Raw genomic sequence first — 26774 nt, forward strand, 5'->3', positions numbered from 1 at the left:
TCTGTAATGTCGGGGCTAAGAAACCAAGGACATTTCCCAGATTCCCTCACAACCAGGACTCTGGGCATATTATAGGGCAGTCAGATACACATGTGCGAGATAACTGGCAGAAGGAAGGTGGAGGCTATGCTTCTGCCATTTCTGCTGGTAAACATGGATGTGCAGCTGTTTGATTGTCCTATTGCAATTTAGTTACTAGCTTGTGGGTGCTGAGAGGCAGGATGCTTGGCATCCATTTCACTGGTGTAAATAGTAGCAGGTGGAGTGTGGTTCTGGGGACAGGAACCATACAGCTGGCTTTTCATCATGGAGTAGGAAGTCCAGTTTCCTAATTGGAGAAGAATTAGCAACTCCCTTGGTGACCTGATGCTGTGGTATAGCTTTGGAAGCTGTTCTTGAATGCTCAATTTAGAGTCAGTCCTCTTGATAATTCTATAAGCCACTTAATGTCTGGTAATAAATCTTTTCCTGCCTAAACTAATTAGAGTGAATTCTGTTCTCTGCAACTGAACCTTAACTAATAGGAAGGAAGTCCTCAAGTGATAGAGTTAAATATAAATGCTCATAATAAATAATAGTAAGATCTCTAAGTAAGCCATTTTCATGTTTATTTAATAGATTTATAACGTTTATTTTTAAAAAGACAAGTAAAGCCTACCTTATACCACTTAATTTAATGTATAAGGTACAATGCACTGGTTCAGTGTGACACAACTATATAAGAAAATCCCATTTGTTCAACAAGGTAGTGACTACAAAATTATGTTTCCAGTTTATTTCTCCTACAGACTCAGAAAATAAATGTTTATCTTTTTAACTTGCACTTATAATCTTTTTGCAACTCAAAAATCTCTTTAGGTATTCAATTTTAACTAATCTAGGCTAAAATACAATACTAAGTAATCTTCAATATTCTTAAAATCATATCAAATATTAATAACATATGCTCTTAAGAAAGTATCTTTTTGTAAATACAACTGACAAAATATTGAACAATGTGCAACAGTGCATTTGTATATAAGCACAGAGCCTTGTGTCTTATAGAGCTGCTATAGTATAACAACCATTGCTTAAAAGCAGATGTGTGATAGTTCACATACAAACTATTAACTAAAGTCTAAAATTTGGACACATTTCAGGCAAATCATTTCTGAGAAAAGGCACAGATGTTTATTTAGCAATTATCTCTTTAAGTGGTAATTTCCTTGAAAAGACAAAGCTGACAAAATAATTTTAAAGACATTACTTTAAATTTGGCCAAGTCTAATTTACAAAATTTTCAAGGGGTCAACTTGAAAATTCTTGAATCTCTCTGAAAATAACACATTTTGTGGTGATGAAACCCTCTGGGTTAAGCCTTGTTCACAGTGGATTCTTGCCAAAAGCTGATTATACCAATTCTTTTCCACAAGGGAGACTTCTTGGGTCATTCTTAAAGGATGTCTGCCTTCTCATGGTTTCAAATCTGAAAAGTCAAAAGACTTAAAACAAAAGTCTTTTGTGAAGAAAGAAGTTCCAGTGGATGCCTTCTCCTCAGTTTTCCAAATCAACTGATTTATAAATTGCTTTTATCAGAAACAGCACAGAATATTAGATAGCTATGGGTTTTTTTCCTCTTTAAAGTGCTAACAAAGCCCATTATCTCTAAATGAACTTTCATTGTAATGACTGAAATATAAGCAGCATAAAGTACATAGAAATTATACATTTAAATCAGATAAATTACAGCTTTTTAGATAGATGCCAAAATTCTATACATTATTTTAACAATCCTTATGCACAAGTACAGGCATACCTTGGATGTTGCAGGTTTGGTTCCAGATCACTGGGATAAAAGCAAATATTGCAATAAAGCGAATCACGTGAATTTTTTGGTTTCCCAGGGCATACAAGAGTTATGTTTACACTATAGTGTAGTCTATTAAGTGTACAATAGCATTATGTCTAAAAAAGGAACAAACTTTAATTAAAACTATGTTATCACTAAAAAATGCTAGCCATCATATGAGCCTTCAGTGAGTTGCATTAGTAACATTAAAGATCACTGATCACGGATCACCATGACAAACATAATAATAATGAAAAAGTTCCAAATATTGTGAGAATTACCAAAACGTGACAGAAACACAGTAAGCAAATGCTGTTGGAAAAATGGCACTGATTAGACTTGCTCAATGCAGTGTTGCCACAAGCCTTCATTTTCAATAAACTGTAGTATCTGTGGGAATTTCCTGGTGGTCCAGTGGTTAGGACTCTTCACTTTTTCTGCCAAGGGTCTGGGTTCAATCCCTGTGGGGAACTACCATCCTGTAAGCCTAGATCCCACAAGCCCACCAGTCACAAATCACGTGGTAGCCAAAAACAAAAACACAAAGACAAAAAACTGTAGTATCTGTGGAACACAGTCAAGCAAAGTGCAACAAAACAAGGTATGCGTGTATACTTTATGAACTTGTCAGACTAATACAATAATTCAATCTATCCACTATAACTTAAAATATGACTGGTGAAAATCCAAAATCTAAAATTAGAACCAAACTACTCTGAGAAAAATACCACAAAGAGCAGTGCTCAGAATTTCAAGTAACTTCTCAGTTCAATGAGAGACCTGTACAGAGTTAACTGTACATTTATTTACCCTTCTGAATTGGCTCATTTTAACTAGCTCAAATCCAAATCCAATATCGTTTTTCCTCATATCAGCCCAGTATTTGAGTTTTTTATTTTTGTCAGTAACAGAGCTAGAAATGTGTCAGTGACTTCTGAACTGCTCAGGTTAGGGAGAAGGTAGAATTTACTTTAAAACAAACAAACAAAAAAAAAAACCACGTAATACTAGAAGACTGAGCGAGATTAACTTTAAGAAGTTAGTATTATTTCAGTTAGATAACTTGAAAATGAGGTTCCCATATGGTAATCTTCTAGATAATTAAGGCTACAGATCTAAGAGTCTGATTTTCTAAAGTATTGTAATAGGACTGAGGCAATTCAGAAAGCAAGATTTATCATTATGGCATATCAGCATCACTAATACTCAAACATAACACCACATTTTCAAAAATCATCACTAATTTATATGTAAATAGCAGCACAAACTAGTTATTTCCTTACTAAAAGTGACATGGTGGTGCCCTCTGGTGGTGACATTTAGCATACTCCCCCAATACTGCATATCTTGCGAAATATAAAAAGTATATTTGTATTATAGAATATCAAAATTAGATATTACCCCAAAGGAATAAATCCTTGTGCTTACAATATCTTCTTTTTAACCTTCAAATACGATGGTAACAAGATAAACCCCTGATCCCTATTTCCAGGAATCAAGTTGACGGTTATAAGAATCTTGGTAAAATGCCTGTTAAGAGCTTTACTTCTTGGTTCTAGAACTTAACTGAGAGGTTTTTGCATTTTCTAATTTGGCTTTTAGATCTATGGATTTCTCAAAAAACTTCACCAATGCTGGTTCATTCAACAAAGAGGCAAGAATCTGTTCAAATGCAAATGACCACTGAGGTTCTTCCCTGGGTGAGGAGGGTTCTTTTTCTTTCTCCAAGGGTTTCTCTGCCTGCCCCTCAGTGGGTACTCCAGAAACACAGACTACACCAGACAGTCCTTTCATTGCCGACGTAGGGCTATGGAGTTTCCTTCCAACTTCTTCCATCCTGAGCAAAAGGCTGGTTACAACAGCAATGGCTTGATACAATGACTCTTCTTCAGGGTCCCCATGAAATAAGTTATATAGTGTCTTTGAAAACTGAATAAATTCTGACTAGAAGACACAAGTTAGAAATATCACATTTGATATTAGACTTAGCAAATATATAAAGAGAACTTAGAAGTGAATAGTCTTCTATTTAGAATTTGCACCACATAACTTTCACCATAGAAGTTATAAGAACTGATGATTAATCCCCAAGTAAATTTTGGTTCTAGAAAAATGGGTATGAACTATGAAAGAAAATTTCACTTAAGTTTTCTCATCTGTTGCTTAATAACAGTAAATTATATATATATAGTGTGTAGTGTTAGTCGCTCAGTCATGTCTGACTCTTTGTGACCTCAAGGACTATAGCCCGCCAGTTCGTGTGATTTTCCAGGCAAGAATACTGGAGTGGGTTGCCATTCCCTTCTCCAGGGGATCTTCCTGACCTTGGGATTGAACTCAGGTTTCCTATACTGCAAGCAGATTCTTTACCATCTGAGCCACCAGGGACGCCCCCCAAACAACATATATGTACATATTATATATAAACAATAATTCCTGGGCAGTATCTGCCAGCATTCCTTCAATGTTAGGTGATACTTTTAATTAGGCAAAGTTCCATATTTGCCTACATACAAATAATTAATTCATTAATCAATCTTAATGAACAGACTAGGATGATTTAAATTTAATGAAGAATGTTTTGGAACCAATCCAGTAATACAAGGAGGTCATGTGGACATGTTTCTTTTTAAAGGCTAAGGAGGAGTCCTAGTAAAGAAATAAACTGGATTGTTTGCTAACTGTCCCTAGACAATCCATAGATGTTCCTAGAAGATCCTTGCCAATATAAAATTTTTTTCCCAACACAAAAGTCCTGTAAGTCAATCATCCTACTAGAAAAGTTTATCTGTAAATAAAAAGCAAATAAAAGAGATATACTTTGGGCAGGGGCTGCACTGTAAGGCATGCAGGATCTTAGTTCCCCAACAAGGTATCCAACCTATGCCCCCTGCAGTGGAAGCATGGATTCTTAACTACTGGACTGCCAGAGAAAGGGAAAGTGAAAGTTGCTCAGTCATGTCTGACTCTTTGTGACCCCATGGACTAGACAGTCCATAGAATTCTCCAGGCCAGAATACTGGAGTGGGTAGCCTTTCCCTTTTCCAGGGGGGGTCTTCCCGACCTAGGAATTGAACCGGGGTCTCCTGCAATGCAGGTGGATTCTTTTTTTTTTTTTTTTTTTTAGGCGGATTCTTTACCAACTGAGCTATCAGGGAAGCCCCAGGACCATCAGGGAAGTTCCCCTAAAAGATACACTTTATTAAAATTTACTGTACCAAACTTTAAGCTTTATTTTTCTTTCTTTCTTAGTCTGTAACATTATTTATTAAAATTTTAGTATTAATATATTGATTAAATTTTAAGAAGTACTTATTTAACTATCAAATTACCTACTCCACTGAGAAAAATGAAGTTATTTCATATTTCTCATTTTGGTTAAGTTCTGACAATCCTCAGTATCTGTACCAAAAGAATTTATTTAAAAAATATACAAACATACAATGACTGAATAGTGTGCAAGAAAGAGATGGGTTTATAATTGTGTCAATAGGGAATTCCTTGATGGTCCAGAGCTTAAGACTCTATGCTTCCACAGCAGAGAGTGCGGGTTTGATCCCTGGTCCAGGAACTAAGATCCCACATGCTACATGGCATGGCCAAAAAAAACAAGTTGTGTTAACAGTAGTTGTTAGTACTATCTGAGCAGATTCAAGATGATTAGGAACCAGGGTATAACCTATTTTAGTTATTTCTTATTCCTACTACCTAGTATTGGGCATGTCATCTAGTTGTCACTAAAAATGTCTACTGAATAAATGAACATTTCTAATAAAGCTGGAAGTAGAAAACACTGAAATAACTGTTATACACACATCTTTTCTATAAGTACAAATGTCACAGCAGAGGACTGTACTGAAACTCTAGATGCATTTAAGTGTTTAAAGTAGAAAATCATTTAAAAATTTACTCCCATTCTTATATACTTATCTGAAACTTACAGAGATTATGCAGAGATTATTTTTGTAATAGCATGTTAGTTATTTTAGATTTGGAAACATCCACATTCATTTTAATAAAACACATAAGAAAACCAGAATTTATGAACTGAATACCTGATTCATTCTTGGTAAATCCTTAATGTTTTCTTCTTTTTTTAGAAGTTCATCTTGCCATTGACTTAGATATGCTTGAATATTGACTTTTTCTTTTTCTAAATGAGGGGAATAAAATAACTTCATAATGAACAGCCCACTATATTTTCCCAAATCCTCAAAAGAACTATTATTATTGAAAGATATTTCATTGAAATATAAGATTCCACTTTTTTCTCCAGAAATTGATCTGATTATACCTTTTCTTTCACTTACTGGCTCTCAAAATAGTCTCCATTTCCATTAAACTAAAACTTTTACTTTGAAAACGTTGGGGACTAGAGAAGATGTAAGGTGAGGGGAAGAAGAATGCCTTTTAGATTAAACAGTACACCCTGACATGACGATGTAAATTTCATGTAGATGCTCTCATGTATACCACTAAGTTTAAAATAGCTTCTATATGATGTTCTTAATATGCAGATACCAAAGTGGTCTATGGTGACTCTTTCAAAAATTCAAAACAGTACTTATTCATTCATTCCTTTGAAGAGTTTAATCACAATGATGTTAATGTGACTTTATTAATAATTATTTAGATCTCTTGGAAAACTAGGATATACTGAACAACCTGGTGAAGCGGTCATATCTAAGCAGATCTTCAAAAATTATTTTTTAGCTGTTACTCAAAAACATAAAAAGAATGATGGACTTTTGTAGAACAATTTGACAGTCTCTATCAAAATACTAAATGTGCATATTCTTTGTCACCCAGCATTCTCATACCTCTATGAATTTATCCTATCTTAAATAAATATGCCCCAAAGTATCATTAAAGGTAAGTATAAAAATGTTTGTTGGAGCATAGTTTGCAATATAATTAATTGGAAATAACCTAAAGTGTTCATCAGTATTGAGCTAGTTACTGAAATAAATGACAATACAACCAAACTCTGTACCCCAATACTCAGTACATGTCAGATCCACATGTACTGACATGAAAAGATGTCTATGATATACTATAAAATAAAAAAAACAAGTTATAAATGGTATTAATGAAGTTTTTCTTTTTTAAAAATAGATGTCTATTTATATTTGTTTATATGCAGAAGTAGGTTTGGAAAGAATATAGGCCAAACTGTTTTCACATCTACTTCAGGGTGGGGTTGGGTGGGGATATGAGCATTTCTATACCATTTACATTTCTCTTTTATGAATTATCTATTACTTATGCAATTAAAATAAATATTTTTAAAATAATAAATAAATATGGGTCATTTACTGTTACATTTACTATAACTTCTGAGACTGAAGTATCCAGAGAAGAATAAATTGTTAAACTTACACAAAGGAACTGAAAAAGTTCTAAGGACAAATCAAGAGATTTTAAAAGAAATCCATGCCTCCTCCTTGTGTAGTGAACCTTATTTACAAAAACAATAGCTTAAACTAAATGATACTCCTAAATCATGTACCTTTTTCAGGGCTGTTTTTTGCTGACTTTGCTTCCTTCTCCTTTGCAGGCTTGGAAACTAGAGAAGAGGACAATTGCATTTTGTAAAATATTTAAAAAATACCTTTTGAAAGTAAAATAGTATTTTGATAGACATAAGCACACTTTATTTTCTTCAGTTCAACAAACCAATTATAGCTAATCTGACCTCCTATCATGAGAAGACAAAGTATTCAAGAACTTTAAAAAGAACACTGGGGAAAAAATCCACATTAAAAAATCTTAGATAGAAGTATATGAATTAGTAATTTATTTCTGGGTGGTATGTGATATTTCCTTCCTTGTGATTTTCTTCAAATTGAATAGTATTACTTCTTTTATTAGGAAAAAACATATTGAGAGGCAAAAGACTAAGCTAAAAAAAAAAGACTGAGCTACTAGTCCTAACTTTGGTAAAACCTCATTGAAAAATCTCACAGGAGTCACTTCTCCCTTCTGGGCCTCAATGCCCTCTATATAATTAAGGGACTTGACTAGATGATTTGTAAGGTTGCTTCAAACTTAATGTTCAAACACCATCATACAGTAACCATACACAAGGTTACATAAGGACTTCTAAGATACTTATATTTATGAAAAAGCAGCAAAAGACACAAAAATAAGCCCATACTTCCAAATTTTGTCTCAGAGACAGACTCAACCCTATCTCCTACACCCTCAGTGATTTATAATAAGTATTCACTGTTTGAATAATAGCTATGACCTTCTATCATCAAAGATTCTATTGTCTTCATTGCATTTTAACAAGGCATTTAAAAAGTCTGATACATTTTAGAAATTTCTGCTACAAAAGTAGAAACAAAATGTATTTTCTTTCAAATTCTCCAGTAAACGAGAAATTCCATAAATCAAAATCCAAAATGTAGTTTAGTTAACCAGTCAAATATTTATGGAATACTTACCATGCATTTAGGACTATGCTAAGTGCTATGGTAGCACAAAAGAAGTGTAAGGTATAATTAACTCAAATTTTACTAGTGGTAGCTGGGTAAAGAATGTTTAAACCAGAAAGATCTCTAAGTGACAATCAGCAAAATAGATATATTCAAAACAGATACTTACCATGGAGTTGACTCAAGTGCAGCAATTCTTCCTTGGAAAGTTCATCTCCCTTTGAAGGGTCTTTATACTGCACTTCAGTATAAGCTGAAAATAGATAATCCAGATCATATTTGCAACAATGAGAGACAGAAACAGGTCCTATAATGGATCAATTAAATCTAGGGACAGAGAATTATAACAAAGAGTTCCTGTAAAAGAAAGACATATGTGAAGAAGTATGCAAGTGGTACTACTCTACTGTATAGCAAATATTTTAACAAGAAGTATTTGATCACTTTGAATTCTCTTTTTTCTCCAAATTACTTGCTTTTTAACAGTTTTCCAAGAGCCATTACAAGTTGAAATTTAAAAATATATCATGGGAATCTCTGAAAACGTGACTGCAGTCATTTAGAAACATCATTAATAATAAGGAAAACATGAAACTGAGTGCTCTAACAGATATACAGTGTTTTATCTATTTTTGAGCCTTCTACGGAAAATCATATTCATTCCATTACAATATTAGACAATCTAATGACAATTTGACTTGACAATGTAAAGTCCTTCACAGTTAAATTATTATTTGATTTGTCTTTGGTTTTTAACACTGTGTTTGTGATTTGAGTTTGTGAAGGTTAAACATGACTTTAGATTTTTGGTGTGGTAAAGAATGGTTCCCAGCTATCCTGGCAAGACTTTAAAAGAGACCTCAGGTGTAGTTTTAGACAAATTATGAGGTGCTTTTTTTTTTTCTGGTGAATCTCCCTCTTTAAGCTAAAAGGTACTTTTGCAATGTTCCTTTAAAGTTTAAGACTAGATTCCCAATTATGGATCAGGCTGCCAAAGGCAGCCTCTTGAGCACATAGGGAAACACTTAACTAGAATGGATGTGGTAACAGTAAGGCAGTATGGTAGAATAGAAAGAAATCTGAGTTTTGGAGTCAAACCTTAGTCTGAATTCCAGCTAAGCAATTTATTAGATATGTTGTCTTCAGCAAATTTAATCTTCCTCTTAGTTTCCATATCGTCAAAATTGGACAGCTAATACCACCTTTCAAGGATATCATGAGAATTAAATAAAAGAACTCATATAAATGCCTGAACAGAACAAGTGTTCAATAAATGGTAGTTTTTATTTTGTTTCCTCCTCCAGATGTTTAATATCCCTCGCTGCCTGGTCTCACTTTTCTCAATAATTTGTAGTATTTCACAAGTTTGGCAGTTTGTCTAAAGTTAAATTCTACTGTCTAATGACAACAACAATAAAAATTCAACATTATGCCAATATTCAAATGATAGACAGTTTTTACACATAAACTATTTATTAAATTGACTGACCACTAACAGGAAGGAAACCTATGAACCTATCTGTTGCACAGAATCTCCTCTACAGATTTCAGTGTAACTATATATTAGCAAAAATATTGCTAACATGATTCACAGGCTGACGACCTTATACTATATGGAAAATTATATTATTCATTAAAATGGAATGATATCTGTAATTATACTTGTTAAAAAGTATAATTGATGTATAGAGTCAACTTCTATACATCACTAACAACTATTAAACACTTACCTGGAGAAATATGCAGCTTAAAAAGCAGCTTAAGCTTCTCAGTAAAACTTCCATTGTACATTATGTCTGTTCAATAAAATTAAATTGCAAATAATCACAGCCAAAGAACATTCAATCAATTACAGCAACACAGATTAATTAAGACACAGATATGAGCCAGGATTCAGAAACCTTCTGTTACTTAAACTATCAGTTAACCAACACCCAGTAGGCCAGATTCTCTCCTTGAAGTATATAAGCAAAATAAAGGGATAAATAAAATGCTCTCCTACTGAACTCTCTCCCCAATCCCAATCTAAAATTTACTTTTTCTTTTGAATGTTTCATCAGAAGAGAGAAATCCTTCTTCTTCAAAGGGCAATCCCTGATAAGAAAGCACGTTAGGGTGTCTGGAAAAGCAAAGGAACAATATAACTGGTGGACTATCTACAGGCACAAAATGTTTGTTGACTGTTTCTCTACCACTTTTCTAGGCTATGCAGTTGCATTTTTACTGAGGTAGAACATCCTCCTGAAAAATCCATATGTCTGGAGGTGGGGAAATCAGGACATTCTCTTCCTTCATGTTAACCATTAAAACAACCACATCTAACAGCTTGTTTTTTCTGGGAGGGTTGGGGCAAGATGAGATGAAATATTTAGATTTAGTAACAAAGAAAATGGTCCAGTTATTGCTAAAGCTATAGATAGTGTAAATCAGGCTGATAAAATCTGACTAAATTGGCAATGATAGGTAGTACTAAGTATTTCTAGGGGTACCTTTATTTTTCTGCTTTAAAAAAGAAAAGTTATTGGACATCATCCTACCAATTGCAGAGGAGAATTCTTTGAAGTTGATAAGGCAGTCAGAGTTTTCATCCAACAATCTGAATGTCCATAAAGCTAGTGAATCTCTATTTGCAGAATGAGCCCAGGGACTCAACAAGTGATACAACACTCTGAACTGTTGGCAGTCAATCTGATACTGCTCCAAATACGGCAGACTGGGATCATGGTGCTTCAATATTGGAGAACTCAAACACCAATAATAAGACAAAAACAACTCTTTCTATTTGAAAAATGGAAAAAAAGAGAAAAGTCATTAAATCAGACAAAGGAACTTCATAACATTTTTTTAAACCTGTCCACTAAAATAATTAAAGATAAAATAGTTGGGTGGTTGTGGTAAAATTCTGCTAAAAATATTATTTTTCATTTAAAGAAGAAAAAGAGTACCTTAAAGATGACATAAAGTTCATCCAGTTCATGAAGGCTCAATTTCACATCTTGTGATACAACACGCAACTTTAAAAAGATTAAAAGCAATTTAGAATTTAACACTTTGGTATAGAAATTCTCTTTGAACCCATTTAGAAAACTCCCTCTGCCAGAATACAATATTTTAAATTTTAAGGAATAACAAAAGGTAAATGTACCTATTTTGTCCTTTAAAAAAGCTGTGCATAGAGTATAGTTCAATTCTACTCTGATATGTAATTTGACTTCGTCTCTTCATACCCAGAGATAGCCACCAGAGGACGGCCAGTTAATGTCTGTAAATATAATCCCTTGGATCATCGAAAAAGTAAGAGAGTTCCAGAAAAACATCTATTTCTGCTTTACTGACTATGCCAAAGCCTTTGACTGTGTGGATCACAATAAGCTGTGGAAAATTCTGAAAGAAATGGGCATACCAGATCACCTGACCTGCCCCTTGAGAAACCTGTATGCAGGTCAGGAAGTAACAGTTAGAACTGGACATGGAACAACAGACTGGTTCCAAATAGGAAAAGAAGTATGTCAAGGCTGTATATTGTCACCCTGCTTACTTAACTTATATGCAGAGTACATCATGAGAAACACTGGGCTGGATGAAGCACAAGCTGGAATCAAGACTGCCAGGAGAAATATCAATAACCTCAGATACATAGATGACACCACCCTTATGGCAGAAAGTGAAGAAGAACTAAAGAGCCTCTTGGTGAAAATGAAAGAGAAAAGTGAAAAAGTTGGCTTAAAGCTCAACATTCTGAAAACTAAGATCATGGCATCTGGTCCCATCACTTCATGGCAAATAGATGGGGAAACAGTGGCTGACTTTATTTTTCTGGGCTCCAAAATCACTGCAGATGGTGATTGAAGCCATGAAATTAAAAGACGCTTACTCCTTGGAAGGAAAGTTATGATCAACCTAGACAGCATATTAAAAAGCAGAGACATTACTTTGTCAACAAAGGTTCGTCTAGTCAAAGCTATGGTTTTTCCAGTAGTCATGCATGGATGTGTGAATTGGACTATAAAGAAAGCTGAGCGCCGAAGAATTGATGCTGTTGAACTGTGGTGTTGGAGAAGACTCTTGAGAGTCCCTTGGACTGCAAGGAGATCCAACCAGTCCATCCTAAAGGAGATGAGTCCTGGGTGTTCATTGGAAGGACTGATGTGGAAGCTGAAACTCCAATATTTTGGCCACCTGATGTGAAGAGCTGACTCATTTGAAAAGACCCTGATGTTGGGAAAGATTGAAGGCAGGAGGAGAAGGGGATGACAGAGGATGAGATGATTAGATGGCATCACTGACTCAATGGACATGAGTTTGAGTAAACTCTGGGAGTTGGTGATGGACAGGGAGGCCTGGCATGCTGCAGTTCATGGGGTTGCAAAGAGTCGCACAAGACTGAGCAACTGAACTGAACTAACTGAAATATAACCCACAGTATTCTATGTCTTTTTCCATATATTCCTGTCTTACTACATAGGCAATTTGTCAAGTCACCCTGTGGGGTTGTCATTAAACACTTCAAAGGCACTGGGAGATGTACATTCCCTCTCTGTGCCAAGAAAACGTAACCCAAGAATGAATAATCTCAGAAAATATGCAACATCATTCTACTCCAGGAAGAATAAGCACTGATGGTACAATGATTTTGGTATTTAAGAAATTTTAAAGCAAGGGTAAAGATAAAGGCTAGAATTAATGAAACAGGAGTAACTAAAAAAAAAGTATACTACATAAATAAAACAAAGAGTTTGTAAACTAAAAAAGTAAAATAAATATCTGGCAAGTTTGATAAAAGAAAGCATGAATAAATATCATTGAGAAGGAAAAGAATACTATAAACATAGACATATAAATTATTGTGTCCAGCATATAGAAAGTAACATTAATTATCTGTTCAATGAATTCCACAAGCTGTAAAACAATATATCTGAAAATCTAGATGAAATGGGTAATCTCTATAAAAATATAAATGACTAAAATTAACTCAGGAAGAATAAATTCTGAATAGATAGAACTGAAAAAGTAATCAAATGCCCACCAAAGGCAGCAGATCCAGATGGTTTTACAGGTTCATCTCAAACTTTCAGATACTAGGTAATTTCTATGTAGTTTAAACTATCCCAGCACATAGAAAAATATGATTTGTTCAAAACTCCATTCTATGACAAGAGTACAATTCTAATATGAAAAATAAAGTTAGCACACACACGCTGTAAGTCAATGTCACTTTAACATATGTAAAGAACCTAGCTAAACTATTCAGGAAAACTATCAAAGCAGAATATTAAAAGAATAACACAGGGAGGTGGGAGGGGGGATCGGGATGGGGAATATATATAAATCCATGGCTGATTCATGTCAATGTATGACAAAACCCACTACAATACTGTAAAGTAATTAGCCTCCTAATTACTTTATATTATATATATATATATATTTATATATATAAAAATAAATGAAAAAAAAAAGAATAACACAATATGAACAAATAGGATTCATCTCAAGAATTAAACAGAAGTTCAACCTAGGAATTCTTTAATGTACTTTACTATATTAATAGAGTAGAAAAAAATATAATTTCAAGATATGGAAAAATTATTTGATCAAAGTTAACATTCAATATTGATTTTTTAAATGTCCCAAATCTCTTTACCTAGAAACTAAATGAAACTACTAAACTTGATTAAAAAGAGTCCTTCAAAAATTAACAGCAAACATCATACTTAATAAAATACCAGAGGTACTTCTATTAAATTCCAGAATGAAATAAGGAAGCTTGCTTCTACTGCTATTACTTAATACTTCTCTGAAGATTCTACCTATTACAATAATACAAATAAAAATCTAAAAGAGGTATACATATTAGGAAGGGTCAAAACTCTTAAGCCTAGAAAAGATATGCCTGTCTATTCAGAAATTCAACTGAAAAAAAATCAGAATTAATGAGAGTCAGTAACACAGTCATTAAAAAAGCAACATGTACCAATCAATAGGTTTTATATATACTATAATAAATGAATTAGAAAATATAAAGGAAAAAAGATCTCATTCATATTAGTAACAAAACCATAAACTACACAGGAGATAAATCCAATAATAAATGTGTAAGATCTATATGATGAAAATAATAAAATTTTATACTAAAGTATATTTAAAAAGACATCATTCAAATGGATTTTATTTTATTTTTTTTTTTAAATTTTTTTATTTTTCAGTGGGTTTTGTTATACATTGATGTGAATCAGCCATAGAGTTACACGAATTCCCCATCCCGGTCTCCCATCCCACCTCCCTCTCCACCCGATTCCTCTGGATCTTCCCAGCCCAACAGGCCCGAGCACTTGATACATGCTGTTCTTTCGAAACTTCCCACCCTCCCCTTCTCCCACAGAGTTCAAAAGTCTGTTCTGTACTTCTGCGTCTCTTCTTCTGCCCTGCATATAGGGCCATTGTTACCATCTTTCTAAATTCCGTATATATGTGTTAGTATACTGTAATGTTCTTTATCTTTCTGGCTCACCTCTCAAATGGATTTTAAAAAGGGCTTCCCTGCTGGCTCACTGGTGAAGAATCTGCCTCCCAATGCAGGAGATGCAAGAGACACAAGTTCTATCCCTGGGTCGAGAAGATCCCCTGGAGTAGGAAATGGCAACCCACTCCAGTATTCTTGTCTGGAAAATTCCATGGGCAGAGGAGCCTGGGGGGCTACAGTCCACGGGGCCACAAAGAGTCAAACATGACTGAGTGACTAAGCACACTACCAGATTTCAAAATGGATTATAAAGCCACAATAATTAACAGTGTGGTGTTATAGGGAAAAAAAGAAACTCCAGAAATAAACCCATGTATGTATGTAAGTATTTAGCATATGAAAAAGGCAGAGTATAGAAAGGATGGATTATTTAATAAATGGTATTCAAAAAATGGATTGTTTCAGCTGGAAAAAATACCATTAGAGTCCTGTATCACACTATTAACAAAATATATACTTTAGGTGTATTAAAGATCTAAATGTTTAAAAAAAAGCGATACCAGTATTAAAAGCTAATATGAGAAAGTGTGTTTATAAATTATATAATTTTATATGGGGAAGGCCTTGCTAAGTTTGACATGAAACCCAAAGAATATGTAAGAAGAAAGAGATTTGACTACATAAAATTTTGAAACTAAAAAAAAAAATTTTTTTTGAAACTTACACACCCTGAAATACATCATAAAAAATTAAAGAAACAAGATTGGGGGGAAATATTAGCCACAAATATAACTGACAAAGAATTAACACCACTAATACTTTTTAGTAAGTAACACTAGTGGGGATGTGGGGAAAAGGGCATTTTTACATACTGTCAGTGGGATTATAATTTGATACAAATCTTTTAGAAGACAAGTGAGCAGGACTTGTCAATTTTTAAATGGGCACACCTTTTGACCCAGCTGCCACTTCCAAGAATCCACCTTATAGAAACATTTTTACAAATGTGTAAGATTAGAAATACAGTTGACCCTTGAAAAACATGGGGGTTAAGGGTGCTGACCTTCCACAGTCAAAAATCTGCATATAGGGCTTCCCAGGTGGCTCAGTGGTAAGGAATACACCTGCCAATGCAGGAGACACAGGTTTGATCCCTGATCTGGTAAGATCCCACATGTCTGGAACAACTAAACCCGTGTGCCACAACTACTTAGCCTGTGCTTTAGAGCCCAGTAACTGCAACTTCTTAGCCCATGTGCCACAACTACTAAAACCTAGAGCCCATACTCCACAAGAGAAGCCACTGCAATGAAAAGCCCACATACCACAACTAGAAAAAGCTCACACACAGCAACAAAAACCTAGCAGAGTCAAAAATGAATAAATAAAAAAAAATCTTCATATAACTTTATAGTTGCCCCTTCATATCCATGGTTCTGCATCTGCAGATTCAACCAACCATGGATCCTGTAGTACTAAAGTACATGTTCATTGAAAAAAATCCACATGTAGGTGAATCTGCACAGTTCAAACCCATGTGATTTAAATAAGGTATTACTTGTAAGAGCAAAAAATAAAATAAAATAATATGAAAGGGAGTAGACATACTAAATGCATATCAACAAGGAATAGTTAAGTCAAGTATAGGATATCCATACTGTGGTATACTATTCAGCGCATTAAGAAAAGTGAGTTATACAATGATATGCAATGACTGTGATATATTTCTGAGTGAAAAAAGTTAAGTTGCAGAACATGCAACTAAATGGTATGATCTCACTTAGAAAGCTATATTGTTCCTCTCACCCCTCCCTTACACACATAGATATGTATGTCTATAGATTTTTAGAAAAAAGATCTGGAAGGATACATGCCAAATCATTTTAAATGTCGATTATTCCTAGAGTAGGTAAGTTCTACTTTTTTACATTTCTATATGTTTGAATTATTCACAATGAGTATGTATTCAGAAATGTTAATTTTCCCAGATTTGTATATCTTATGACTTAATCTTTAAGTAGGTTTACAAAAACAATATATTCTCATGATAAAAGCTTGAACAGTACAGAAGATTCATGTGCATATATGCATGTTCAGTTGCTAAGGCATGATTGACTCCTTGCAATCCTATGGTCTGTAACCCGCCAGACTCCTCTGTCCGTGGAATTTTCCAGGCAAAAATACTGAAGTGGGTTGCCATGTTCTACTCCAGAAGAATTCTTTCAACAAAGCAAAATGCTCCCTCTTTGAACCAGCAATCTATTAATCCCACTCACTAGAGAAAATCAATATTAACAGCTTCTAATGTAATCATCCAAATATTAAAAAAAGATTACTTAAAACACATTGTTTTATACCTTTTAAACTTTATCTTAAGTATCCAAGGATAATAATATATACTAGCAACCTAGACTATTATGTAGGTCAGCTGTTCTTCTTGATAAAGTACATCACAAATATGTTATGCTTAAATGCCAACATCATAGCATTCAATATTAAAGGTCAAATAACACAAAACATCTTGGAGAAACCAATATGTTTCAACCAGAAGAAAATCACTTATTTCCTCTCAAAAAATTTACAGTAAGCTAAGCTGTGACAAGACTCTAGCTCAAATGTATAGTTATTTTATTTTCTTCACATGAAATGATAATTTTTTAAAAGAAGTTGAGGAAAAAAAATGTTATTCCAATTGGTTTCCCCCATTCGGTGGATACTCACCACATTCTGCTTTGTCGTTTCCTCTAGGGTCTGTATCACATACAACCTGTTTCGACAGCGCATGCTGTGTATATCTTCATAGCGAATATTACCATATTTCTGTAAGAAATAAGATTTCAGTGGATACTCATTCATAATAAATACCCACTTCTCTTACAGTTGGATTTCATCAGATTCAATTCTCAGAGGCTTTGGTTCTATTTCTAGTTATTTTCCCAACTTGTTCAGTGATTATGCAAATTTTCACTTCCCACATTTCAGTTTTTCTATATATTTGCAGGAGAGCATTCCATCTACTATGGGCCTAGACTAAGTACAAGAACATTGGTAAAAATTCTTAGGCTCTAAGAAGAGAATATTTTTCACCTTTAAATATAGTGATGAATATTTAAAAGTGGTCATTATTTGTGAAATCACGTGAGTAATTTCATTTAATGAAAAGCAAACTGAAGCAGAGGAAGCTATATAACTGAGGAACAGTTCACAGAACTCATTTTTAAAGTGAAGTCAGATTTTAAATTACTAAATCTTTACTTGTATTATTATCTTACTCTCAATATACTACTCTAGATATACTATATAGCTATAGTATCCATCATTTTAAATACACTATGTAATTATATTTATGGAATAAGAAAAACTTACCTCATTAGATTCTCTAATCAAATCTGTAATATCCACTCTAATATGACTGCTTTTTTCATCACTTACATTTGAACCCTGCTGCACACTTGAAGGCAGTGGGCTATCCTTATTAGTGACATTGTTGAAGAACCTATCCAAAAGTGAGAGTAATACAGAATTAGTAAAAGTATGCAGAGAAATGCAGAGAAAATGACAATTAATTTCTCCCTAGTTAGTCAAAGGTTAATTTCAACTGAGAGGACAAGGGACAGTTTGATGAAGAAGTAGAATTTAAAGATGGTTGGGAATTAGGAGGACATGGGAGTGAGAGATGGGATGGTGATGAAATGACTTCAGAGGTAGACTTACTAAGATGGAATTTAGGGCATGTAGAAGCATGTAAGGAGAAATAATTTAAGAAAGATACATTGAAGCCTTAACATTGAGAGTTCTAAATGCCAGAGTGAGGTGTTTATACTTTATTCTGTACATAAATGGAATCTGATGCATCATTACAACAGTTACCCAAATATTCATATATTCATTCATTTAACATATACATAATGTATACACACACACACACACACATCTCCATATATGTGCTTTAATACAAAATAGATTTCACAGAAAAGGCACCAGGAAAATAAAGCTCAGTCTATGTAACTGAAAATACCTAAAAACCAGAACAATTTCCCCCACTGTATATTTAATATTATCAAGCAACTTTCCCCCCTCAAATTACTCTTACACACTTTATAGCTCAAACAGGGACTATGAAAGTCTCAGCATATTGAATCAACAATATTAGCGTAAATGTGTATATAACCTAGCAGTTTCCTTCAAACTGATTTTTGTTATATTCTATTTGGAAACAGAGGAGTGGACTTTAGGCCTAGATTTTTCATTCAACTAGCTAGCTTTGTGACTTTGGACCAATTATTTAATGGTTTTAGGGATCAGTTTCTTCCCCTATAAAATAAAGGGCTTGAGCAACATAATCTCTAAGAGACTCTCCAGATTTAAATGTTATGGTTCCACATTACCTATTTAAAGCTGTCACGGCCTCAGCATCATCTTTACATGCCAGCAGTTTGTCTAAGTTGTAGTCAAGTATTGCCAATCCCAGCTGTAAAATGGCCTTTATTCCATCATAGAAGAAACAGTCCACCACATTCACTGCACTTTCAATAGGGAGCACACTAATAAAAAGTGTGAGGAACCACGAGAGAGAAACTGAGGAGAAGAATGTCATGTCAGTCATATGTTCAGTCAGCTGGGGAAGGTGATCTCTGATAAGTTCTTCAAAGACTGCCTGATCCACCAAGGCACCTGGAGAACATAAAAAGAAATTTAAAAATGAACACCTTTCAAAAGGACTTGTTTTCAATACCTTCCTACTACTATTAGTAGGCTGATCTATCTCATTTCTCTTCCGTAAATTATGAACTTCTTCAGTGTCTTTTCTATATTTCACACATCTCTTTATCTGATAGCAGTACCATACATTAAGAAGCACTTGAGAAACTCAATTCATATTCATTTGACAGTTACTTATAGAATCTTTATTATGTGCAGAAACCTGTACTGGGTGCTATAAGAGATATACCAATTAATTAAAATGTTCTCATCCTCAGAGAGTTTAATCTCTAATCGAACTTAAGATAAATACACAAATAATTATAACACAAGATAATATAATCAGTGACCTAGCCATGATACAGAAGACTTAGTGAAGGTTGCTCAGTTGTGTTTGACTCTTTGGACCATACAGTCCACGGAATTCTCTAGGCCAAAATACTGGAGTGGGTAGCCTTTCCATTCTCTAGGGGATCTTTCCACCCCAGGGATTGAAACCCAGTCTCCTGAATTGCAGGTGGATTCTTTACAAGCTGAGCCATAAGGGAAGCAAACAGAAGGCTTATGAAGGTACAAAGGAAAGACCACCTATGGTTTTAAAGTAAGGGATCACAGATCTATAAATATTTGATGACTGAAGAAAATATTATATAATTAACAAACTAAGAACTTGATCCTTCTTTGCAAGCTTGCATATATCTATAAAATTCATAAAAATGTGGAGATTTTAAGCTGATTAAAATCTCATTCAGGAATCTTAAGAATAGTAAACTTAAAACTTTGATTGTATAAAGAAACAGGCCAGGTACTTTCTTTTTAAAAAGCAATATATTAAAAAAATTAAAAAATAAAAAAATAAATAAATAAAAAGCAATATATTAAGCAATCTTTCCAATCATATGTCGAGTGCAAGAAGCTCATCTCTTGAGCATGTCAGTGAATGTGGTATCTTGATATTGCTTACATTTTATACATTTCAAAAACTTAAATGATCAGTTCTTCCATTTGAAAGGTAACTGGATAGACAAGAGGCCTATAAAGTCTTTAGAAAAGAAATATGTGTTTGTATATGTATACATGTGTGTGTGCTTTTTTTTTTACCAATGATTCGACGATTAAAATAATCAGGTAACATTCGTTCACATACAGCAACCAGAAGCCAAAAAGCCTCTTCCTCTTTTGCATACAGAAGCAACACTGAAGTCAAAATATTCATTGCCTAAAATTCATAGAAAAATAAAACATAAATGTTGCTTGGGTAATAATTACATCTCTTGTTCAAATATAGTAGTTTTCAGCAATAAGAACAATTATGAGAGTAATCATAAGGGAAACATGAGAACTCTGAGCCAGTCCAAAGCAAAACAAGTTGAAGTCAGTCTATCATTTGCTAATCAGTTATTTTACACGGTAAATTCCAGGAAAATGAAATAGTAACATGATGAACATAGAACACAGTTAAGTAAAACCTCTTTAATTCAGACTAATTTCAATGAGTAAAAAGTATAAATTAGCACAAGTCTTAAAAAATACATACTTTCTCAGATCATTGCCAAATTCAGACTTTAATTGAAGAAAGTAGGGAAAACCACTAGACCATTCAGGTATGACCTAAATCAAATCCCTTATGACTATACAGTGGAAGTGAGAAATAGGTTCAAGGGATTAGATCTGATAGAGTGCCTGAAGAACTATGGATGGAGATTCATGATATTGTTCAGGAGACAGGGATCAAGACCATCCCCAAGAGAAAGAAATGCAAAAAGCAAAATGGTTGTCTGAGGAGGCCTTACAAATAGCTGTGAAAAGAAGAGAAACAAAAAGCAAAGGAGAAAAGGAAAGATATACCCATTTGAATGCAGAGTTCCAAAGAATAGCAAGGAGAGATAAGAAAGCCTTCCTCAGTGATCAATGCAAAGAAATAGAGGAAAACAATAGAATGGAAAAGACTAGAGATCTCTTCAAGAAAAGTAGAGATACCAAGGGAACATTTCTTGCAAAGATGGGCACAATAAAGGACAGAAATGGTATGGACCTAACAGAAGCAGAAGATATTAAGAAGAGGTGGCAAGAATACACAGAAGAACTATACAAAAAAGATCTCATGACCCAGATAATCATGATGGTATGATCACTCACCTAGAATCAGACATCCTGGAATGCAAAGTCAAGTGGGCCTTAGGAAGCATCACTATGAACAAAGCTAGTGGATATGATGGAATTCCAGTTGAGCTATTTCAAATCCTAAAAGATGATGCTGTGAAAGTGCTGCACTCAATATGCCAGCAAATTTGGAAAACTCAGCAGTGGCCACAGGACTGGGAAAGGTCCGTTTTCATTCCAATCCCAAAGAAAGGCAATCCCAAAGAATGTTCAAAGTACCGCACGATTGCACTCATCTCACACGCTAGCAAAGTAATGCTCAAAATTCTCCAAGCCAGGCTTCAACAGTATGTGAACCATGAACTTCCAGATGTTCAAGCTGGTTTTAGCAAAGGCAGAGGAACCAGAGATCAAATTGCCACTATCCATTGGATCATAGGCAAAGGAAGGGAATTTCAGAAAAACATCTACTTCTGCTTCATTGACTATGCTAAAGCCTCTGACTATGTGGATCACAACAAACTGTGGAAAATTTTTCAAGAAAATTCTTCAAAATTCTTCACCTGATCTGCCTCTTGAGAAATCAATACGCAGGTCAGGAAGCAACAGTTAGAACTGGACATGGAACAACAGACTGGTTCCAAATCAGGAAAGGAGTACATCAAGGCTGTGTATTGTCATCCTGCTTATTTAACTTATATGCAGAGTACATCATGAGAAACACTGGGCTGGATGAGGCACAAGCTGGAATCAAGATTGCCAGGAGAAATATCAATAACCTCAGATACGCGGATGACGCCACCGTTATGGCAGAAAGCGAAGAAGAACTAAACAGACTCTTGATGAAAATGAAAGAGAAGAGTGAAAAAGTTGGCTTAAAACTCAACATTTAGAAAACTAAGATCATGGCATCTGGTCCCATCACCTCATGGCAAATAGATGGGGAAGCAATGGGAACAGTGACAGACTTTATTTTGTTGGGCTCCAAAATCACTGCAGATGGTGATTGCAGCCATGAAATTAAAAGACGCTTACTCCGTGGGAGAAAAGTTATGACCAACCTAGACAGCATATTAAAAAGCAGAGACATTACTTTGCCAACAAAGGTCCATCTAGTCAAAGCTATGCTTTTTCCAGTAGTCATGCATGGATGTGTGAATTGGACTATAAAGAAAGCTGAGTGCTGAAGAATTGATGCTTTTGAACTGTGGTGTAGGAGAAAACTCTTGAGAGTCCCTTGGACTGCAAGGAGATCCAACCAGTCCATCCTAAAGGAAATCAGTCCTGAATATTCATTGGAAGGGCTGATGTTGACACTGAAACTCCAATACTTTGGCCACCTGATGGGATGAACTGACTCATTGAAAAAGACCCTGATGCTGGGAAAGACTGAAGGCGGGAGAAGGGGACGACAGATGATGAGATGGTTGGATGACATCACTGACTCAATGGACATGAGTTTGAGTAAACTCCAGGAGTTGGTGATGGACAGGGATGCCTGGAGTGCTGCAATTCATGGGGTTGCAAAGAGTTGGACATGATTGAGCAACTGAACTGAACTGAACTGAGGACATATTAAGATTGGAAAAACAAATCTCATCTGTATTTTCATCTACCCACAGTGTAACATCCCTTAAATGTCATTCTCAATTGTGTCTAAAACTAAATCTTCTTTCTTCTATTAAATAGCATTTTCTTTGCTACCTTAATTTTGATCATGTTGCTGCTGCTGCTGCTAAGTTGCTTCAGTCGTGTCTAAGTTTGTGTGATCCCATAGACAGCAGCCCACCAGGCTCTGCCATCACTGGGATTCTCCAGGCAAGAACATTGGAGTGGGTTGCCATTTCCTTCCCCAATGCATTTTATCATGCTAGAAACCCTTTATCTACCACATCCAATTTGTCTTCATAGCCTAGGGTTTCTTCTTATAAGAAGTCTTTTATTTTTATGTACTTATTTTCCTGGCTGCACCGCATGGAATGTGGAATATTACTTCCCCCATCAGGTATTGAACCTGTGCCCCCTGCAGTGGGACTGCAGAGCCGTAACCCCTGGACAACTAGGGAATTCCTAAAATGTCTTTTAGATTTGCTTTAACCTTTCCATTCTCACTACCACCCTAACTTTCTTCTTCTAATCTATCTTCCATACTGATGTCAGCTCATTACTTTTATATAACATTTGGTCATAGCCCCTACTGTCAAGATAATATAATGTATAGAATCTGGAAAGAATGGAAAGGTGTGAAGAAAATCAAACCTCTTGCATCCTACTTAGCCAGAGATCACCACTGTTAATGAGTTGATGTACTTTTTTCTGTGTTTTTATTTTCTTTTTTGCCTTCTAAAATTTAGACCAAACTGTATATTAAAGTTTGGTTTTTTTCACTTAACATTATATTATACATTTTCAATGCCATAAAACCATCAAATAGCTTTTCTAAAATAGTATTTTAATAACTGTAAAAAATCTAGTAAGTGTAATATACTATAAATGATTTAGCTATTCTACTATTATTGGACATCTAGGCTGATTTTAGTGTTTCAGTATTATATATAACACCGTTAGTGAATTTCTCTATATGTAAATCTTCATCCAAGTGGCTTACTATTTGCTCAGTAAAGATACATAGAAATTAAACTATTTGGTCAATTAATATTATTTTTAAATGACTTGATATTACTGCCAAATTGTATTCCAGAAAGACTGTACCAATTTATATTCTTGACTTACAGTATTTGAATGTTTACTTCCCTGTGCCTTTGCCAATACTAAGACCTGTGACAATTCTAATTGCCTTTACTGATTTGATAGTGAAAATAGTATGTCATGGTTTGAATTTGACTTTCTTTGAGATTGAACCTTCCTTTTTTAAACTTCATTATCTGTAATTTTTTTCTGTGACTAATCTTTTCATGTACGTTGCTCATTTTATATAACTCAATACTTTTCTTATAGATTTGTATATTAAGTATATCAATCCTTTGTCAGACCTGGAGCAATATCTGACTTCAAGTTCAGTTTTCACTCCATCACTTTCCTGTTTAAGAAGCCATAATGGGAGGAGCATCAGTGAAAATGGCAGAGTAAGGCCCTCAGAAAAAAGCTTTCCTCAGTAAAAGCAATAAGAACACTAGCAAAAATCATCAAAATCAATTTTTCAGAACTTTGAAAGTTCACCAAAAGCTTACAGCAAGTCAGGAAGCATTAGTTAATAAAATGGCTGAATCTCAGTAAAAACAGTGAACTCTGTGGCATTTTAAATTGTCCAAGTCCCACCCCTCCTGAGCTTCACAGACACCTGAAAAACCAACACTCAGCACCTAGCAGCCATGGGAGGAAACAGAATGGGGTTGAAGTGCCTCCAAAATCCCATTCGCAGTGAACTGTCATTATTTGACCTATCTGGTCAGCACCTAGCAGCCATGGGAGGAAACAGAATGGGGCTGAAGTGCCTCCAACATCCCATTCGCAGTGAACTGTCATTATTTGACCTATCTGGTTGTTCCCTAGAAAACTGCACTCACAAGTCTGTCTTTATTTGACCCAACACAAAGCTTACCCAAGGCAAACAGCCTTTCCTTGAAAAAATCAGAAGCAATTGTTGAACATGTGGCTTTCTGAGGTAATGGATAACAATTGGGCCAAACAACAGGCTAATAATAAGGGGTGAAAATGAAAAGCTGGAGAACGAGACATTCATGGGGGGCTTTGGAAAGCTCTAATTTATTCCTGGGAATCTAGAAGGCCAAGTGCATGATATGGCTTTATGCCTGCCCAGAGCTGTATGCACACTCAGGAAAGAACAGAAAAAGCCCTAAGCTCTTATCCCTGGCTAATCTTGAGGCTCTGTACAAAAAGGAAGTGATAGAGAATAGAAAAAATAGGGAAAACTCAACAAAATCAAAAGCTGGTTCTTTAGAAAGATTTAAAAACCCAAAACACCTTTAGGTAACCTAACCAAAAAGACAAAAAATAGAGACAGAGAGACTAACTCAAATTAAAATCAAGAAATAGAGAACATTACTACCAACATTAACAGAAATAAAAAGGATTATTAAGGGAATACAAGGAACAACTCTATGCTAACAAATTAGACAACCTAGATAAAATGGACAATTTCCTAGAAAAACCAAGACCAACTCAAGAAGAAACAGAAAAATCTGACAATATTTATTACAAGTAAAGATATTGAGCTAATAAAAAAAAACTTTCTACAACAAAATTCTAGGAACAGATAGTTTCATTGGCCAACTCTATCACAATTTAAAGATGAATTAACACCAAATGGGAAGGCAAGAAACATTACCAAGTTCATTCTTTGACGTGCGTACATGCATGCTAAGTCACTTCAGTCATGTTTGACTCTTTGCAGCCTGATGGACTATAGCCTGCCAGGTTCCTCTGTCCATGGGCATTCTCCAGGCAAGAATACTAGAGTGGGTTGCCAATCTTTTCTCCAGGGGATCTTCCTGACCCTGGGATCGAACCTGCCATCTCTTATGTCTCCTGCATTGGCAGGTCGGTTCTTTCTCACTAGCCGCCACCTGGGAAGCCCAATTCTTTGACACCCTGACACACCCTGACACTAAAACCAGACAAAGACATCACAAGAAAATTATTATCAATACATTTTATGAATATAAATGCAAAAATCTCCAACAAAATACTAGAAAATCAAACACAATAGTCTATAAAAGAAAGGATTACACATAATGACCCAGTAAGATTTATCCTGGCAATACAAGTGTGGTGAAACATGACAACAAAAGTAATATACAATGTAAAAAATTAACAAATGGAAACTTCAATTAAAGAGTTTGGAGAACAGAAGGGGGTGCTGTATGCCCTGCAACTACAGCAGAGACTAACAGGAAGAAGACTTTTCTTTCCTGGCAAGGCCAATGCATCGCTATGGACTCTTAGTTTACTATAGCCCTTCCAACTTCCTTTTCTTCTCTATAAAAGTTTTCTCCTCCCCTTGCCATGAGGGGACTTGCCTATGGCTTGCCATGGTTGTACACCCCAAACTGCCAAATCTCTGCTCATCCTAATAAACCCATCTTTGCTGAAGAAATATCTGGTGGTCTATTTGTTTCAGGTTAACAATGATATTACTAACAAAGGGAAAAAGTCACATGATTATCTCAACAGACACAGAAAATTACTTAAAATCCACTACCCTTTCATGATAAAGACACTTAATGAACTAGGAATATAAGGGAATTTCCACAACATGATA

At 34.9% G+C, this 26774-nt stretch overlaps 1 protein-coding gene across 2 annotated transcripts in view; it reads right to left on the reverse strand.

The window, feature by feature from the left end:
- Nucleotides 1-591: 591 nt before the first annotated feature.
- TBC1D8B (TBC1 domain family member 8B) overlaps nt 592-26774 on the reverse strand; it is a 77898-nt gene continuing 51715 nt past the window's right edge. For both annotated transcript variants that reach the window (XM_065916474.1, XM_065916473.1), the window contains exons 11-21: nt 20531-20648; nt 19117-19402; nt 18095-18224; nt 17450-17548; nt 11214-11282; nt 10806-11046; nt 9999-10064; nt 8438-8521; nt 7338-7394; nt 5884-5981; nt 592-3772 (exon numbers count right to left, since the gene is read on the reverse strand). In XM_065916474.1, the coding sequence (XP_065772546.1) occupies nt 3371-3772; nt 5884-5981; nt 7338-7394; nt 8438-8521; nt 9999-10064; nt 10806-11046; nt 11214-11282; nt 17450-17548; nt 18095-18224; nt 19117-19402; nt 20531-20648 (1650 nt within the window). In that variant the 3' untranslated portion in view covers nt 592-3370. The remainder of the gene's footprint in view (nt 3773-5883; nt 5982-7337; nt 7395-8437; nt 8522-9998; nt 10065-10805; nt 11047-11213; nt 11283-17449; nt 17549-18094; nt 18225-19116; nt 19403-20530; nt 20649-26774) is intronic.

This window comes from Muntiacus reevesi, chromosome X (genome assembly GCF_963930625.1).
Source record: "Muntiacus reevesi chromosome X, mMunRee1.1, whole genome shotgun sequence".
Classification (NCBI taxonomy): domain Eukaryota; kingdom Metazoa; phylum Chordata; class Mammalia; order Artiodactyla; family Cervidae; genus Muntiacus; species Muntiacus reevesi.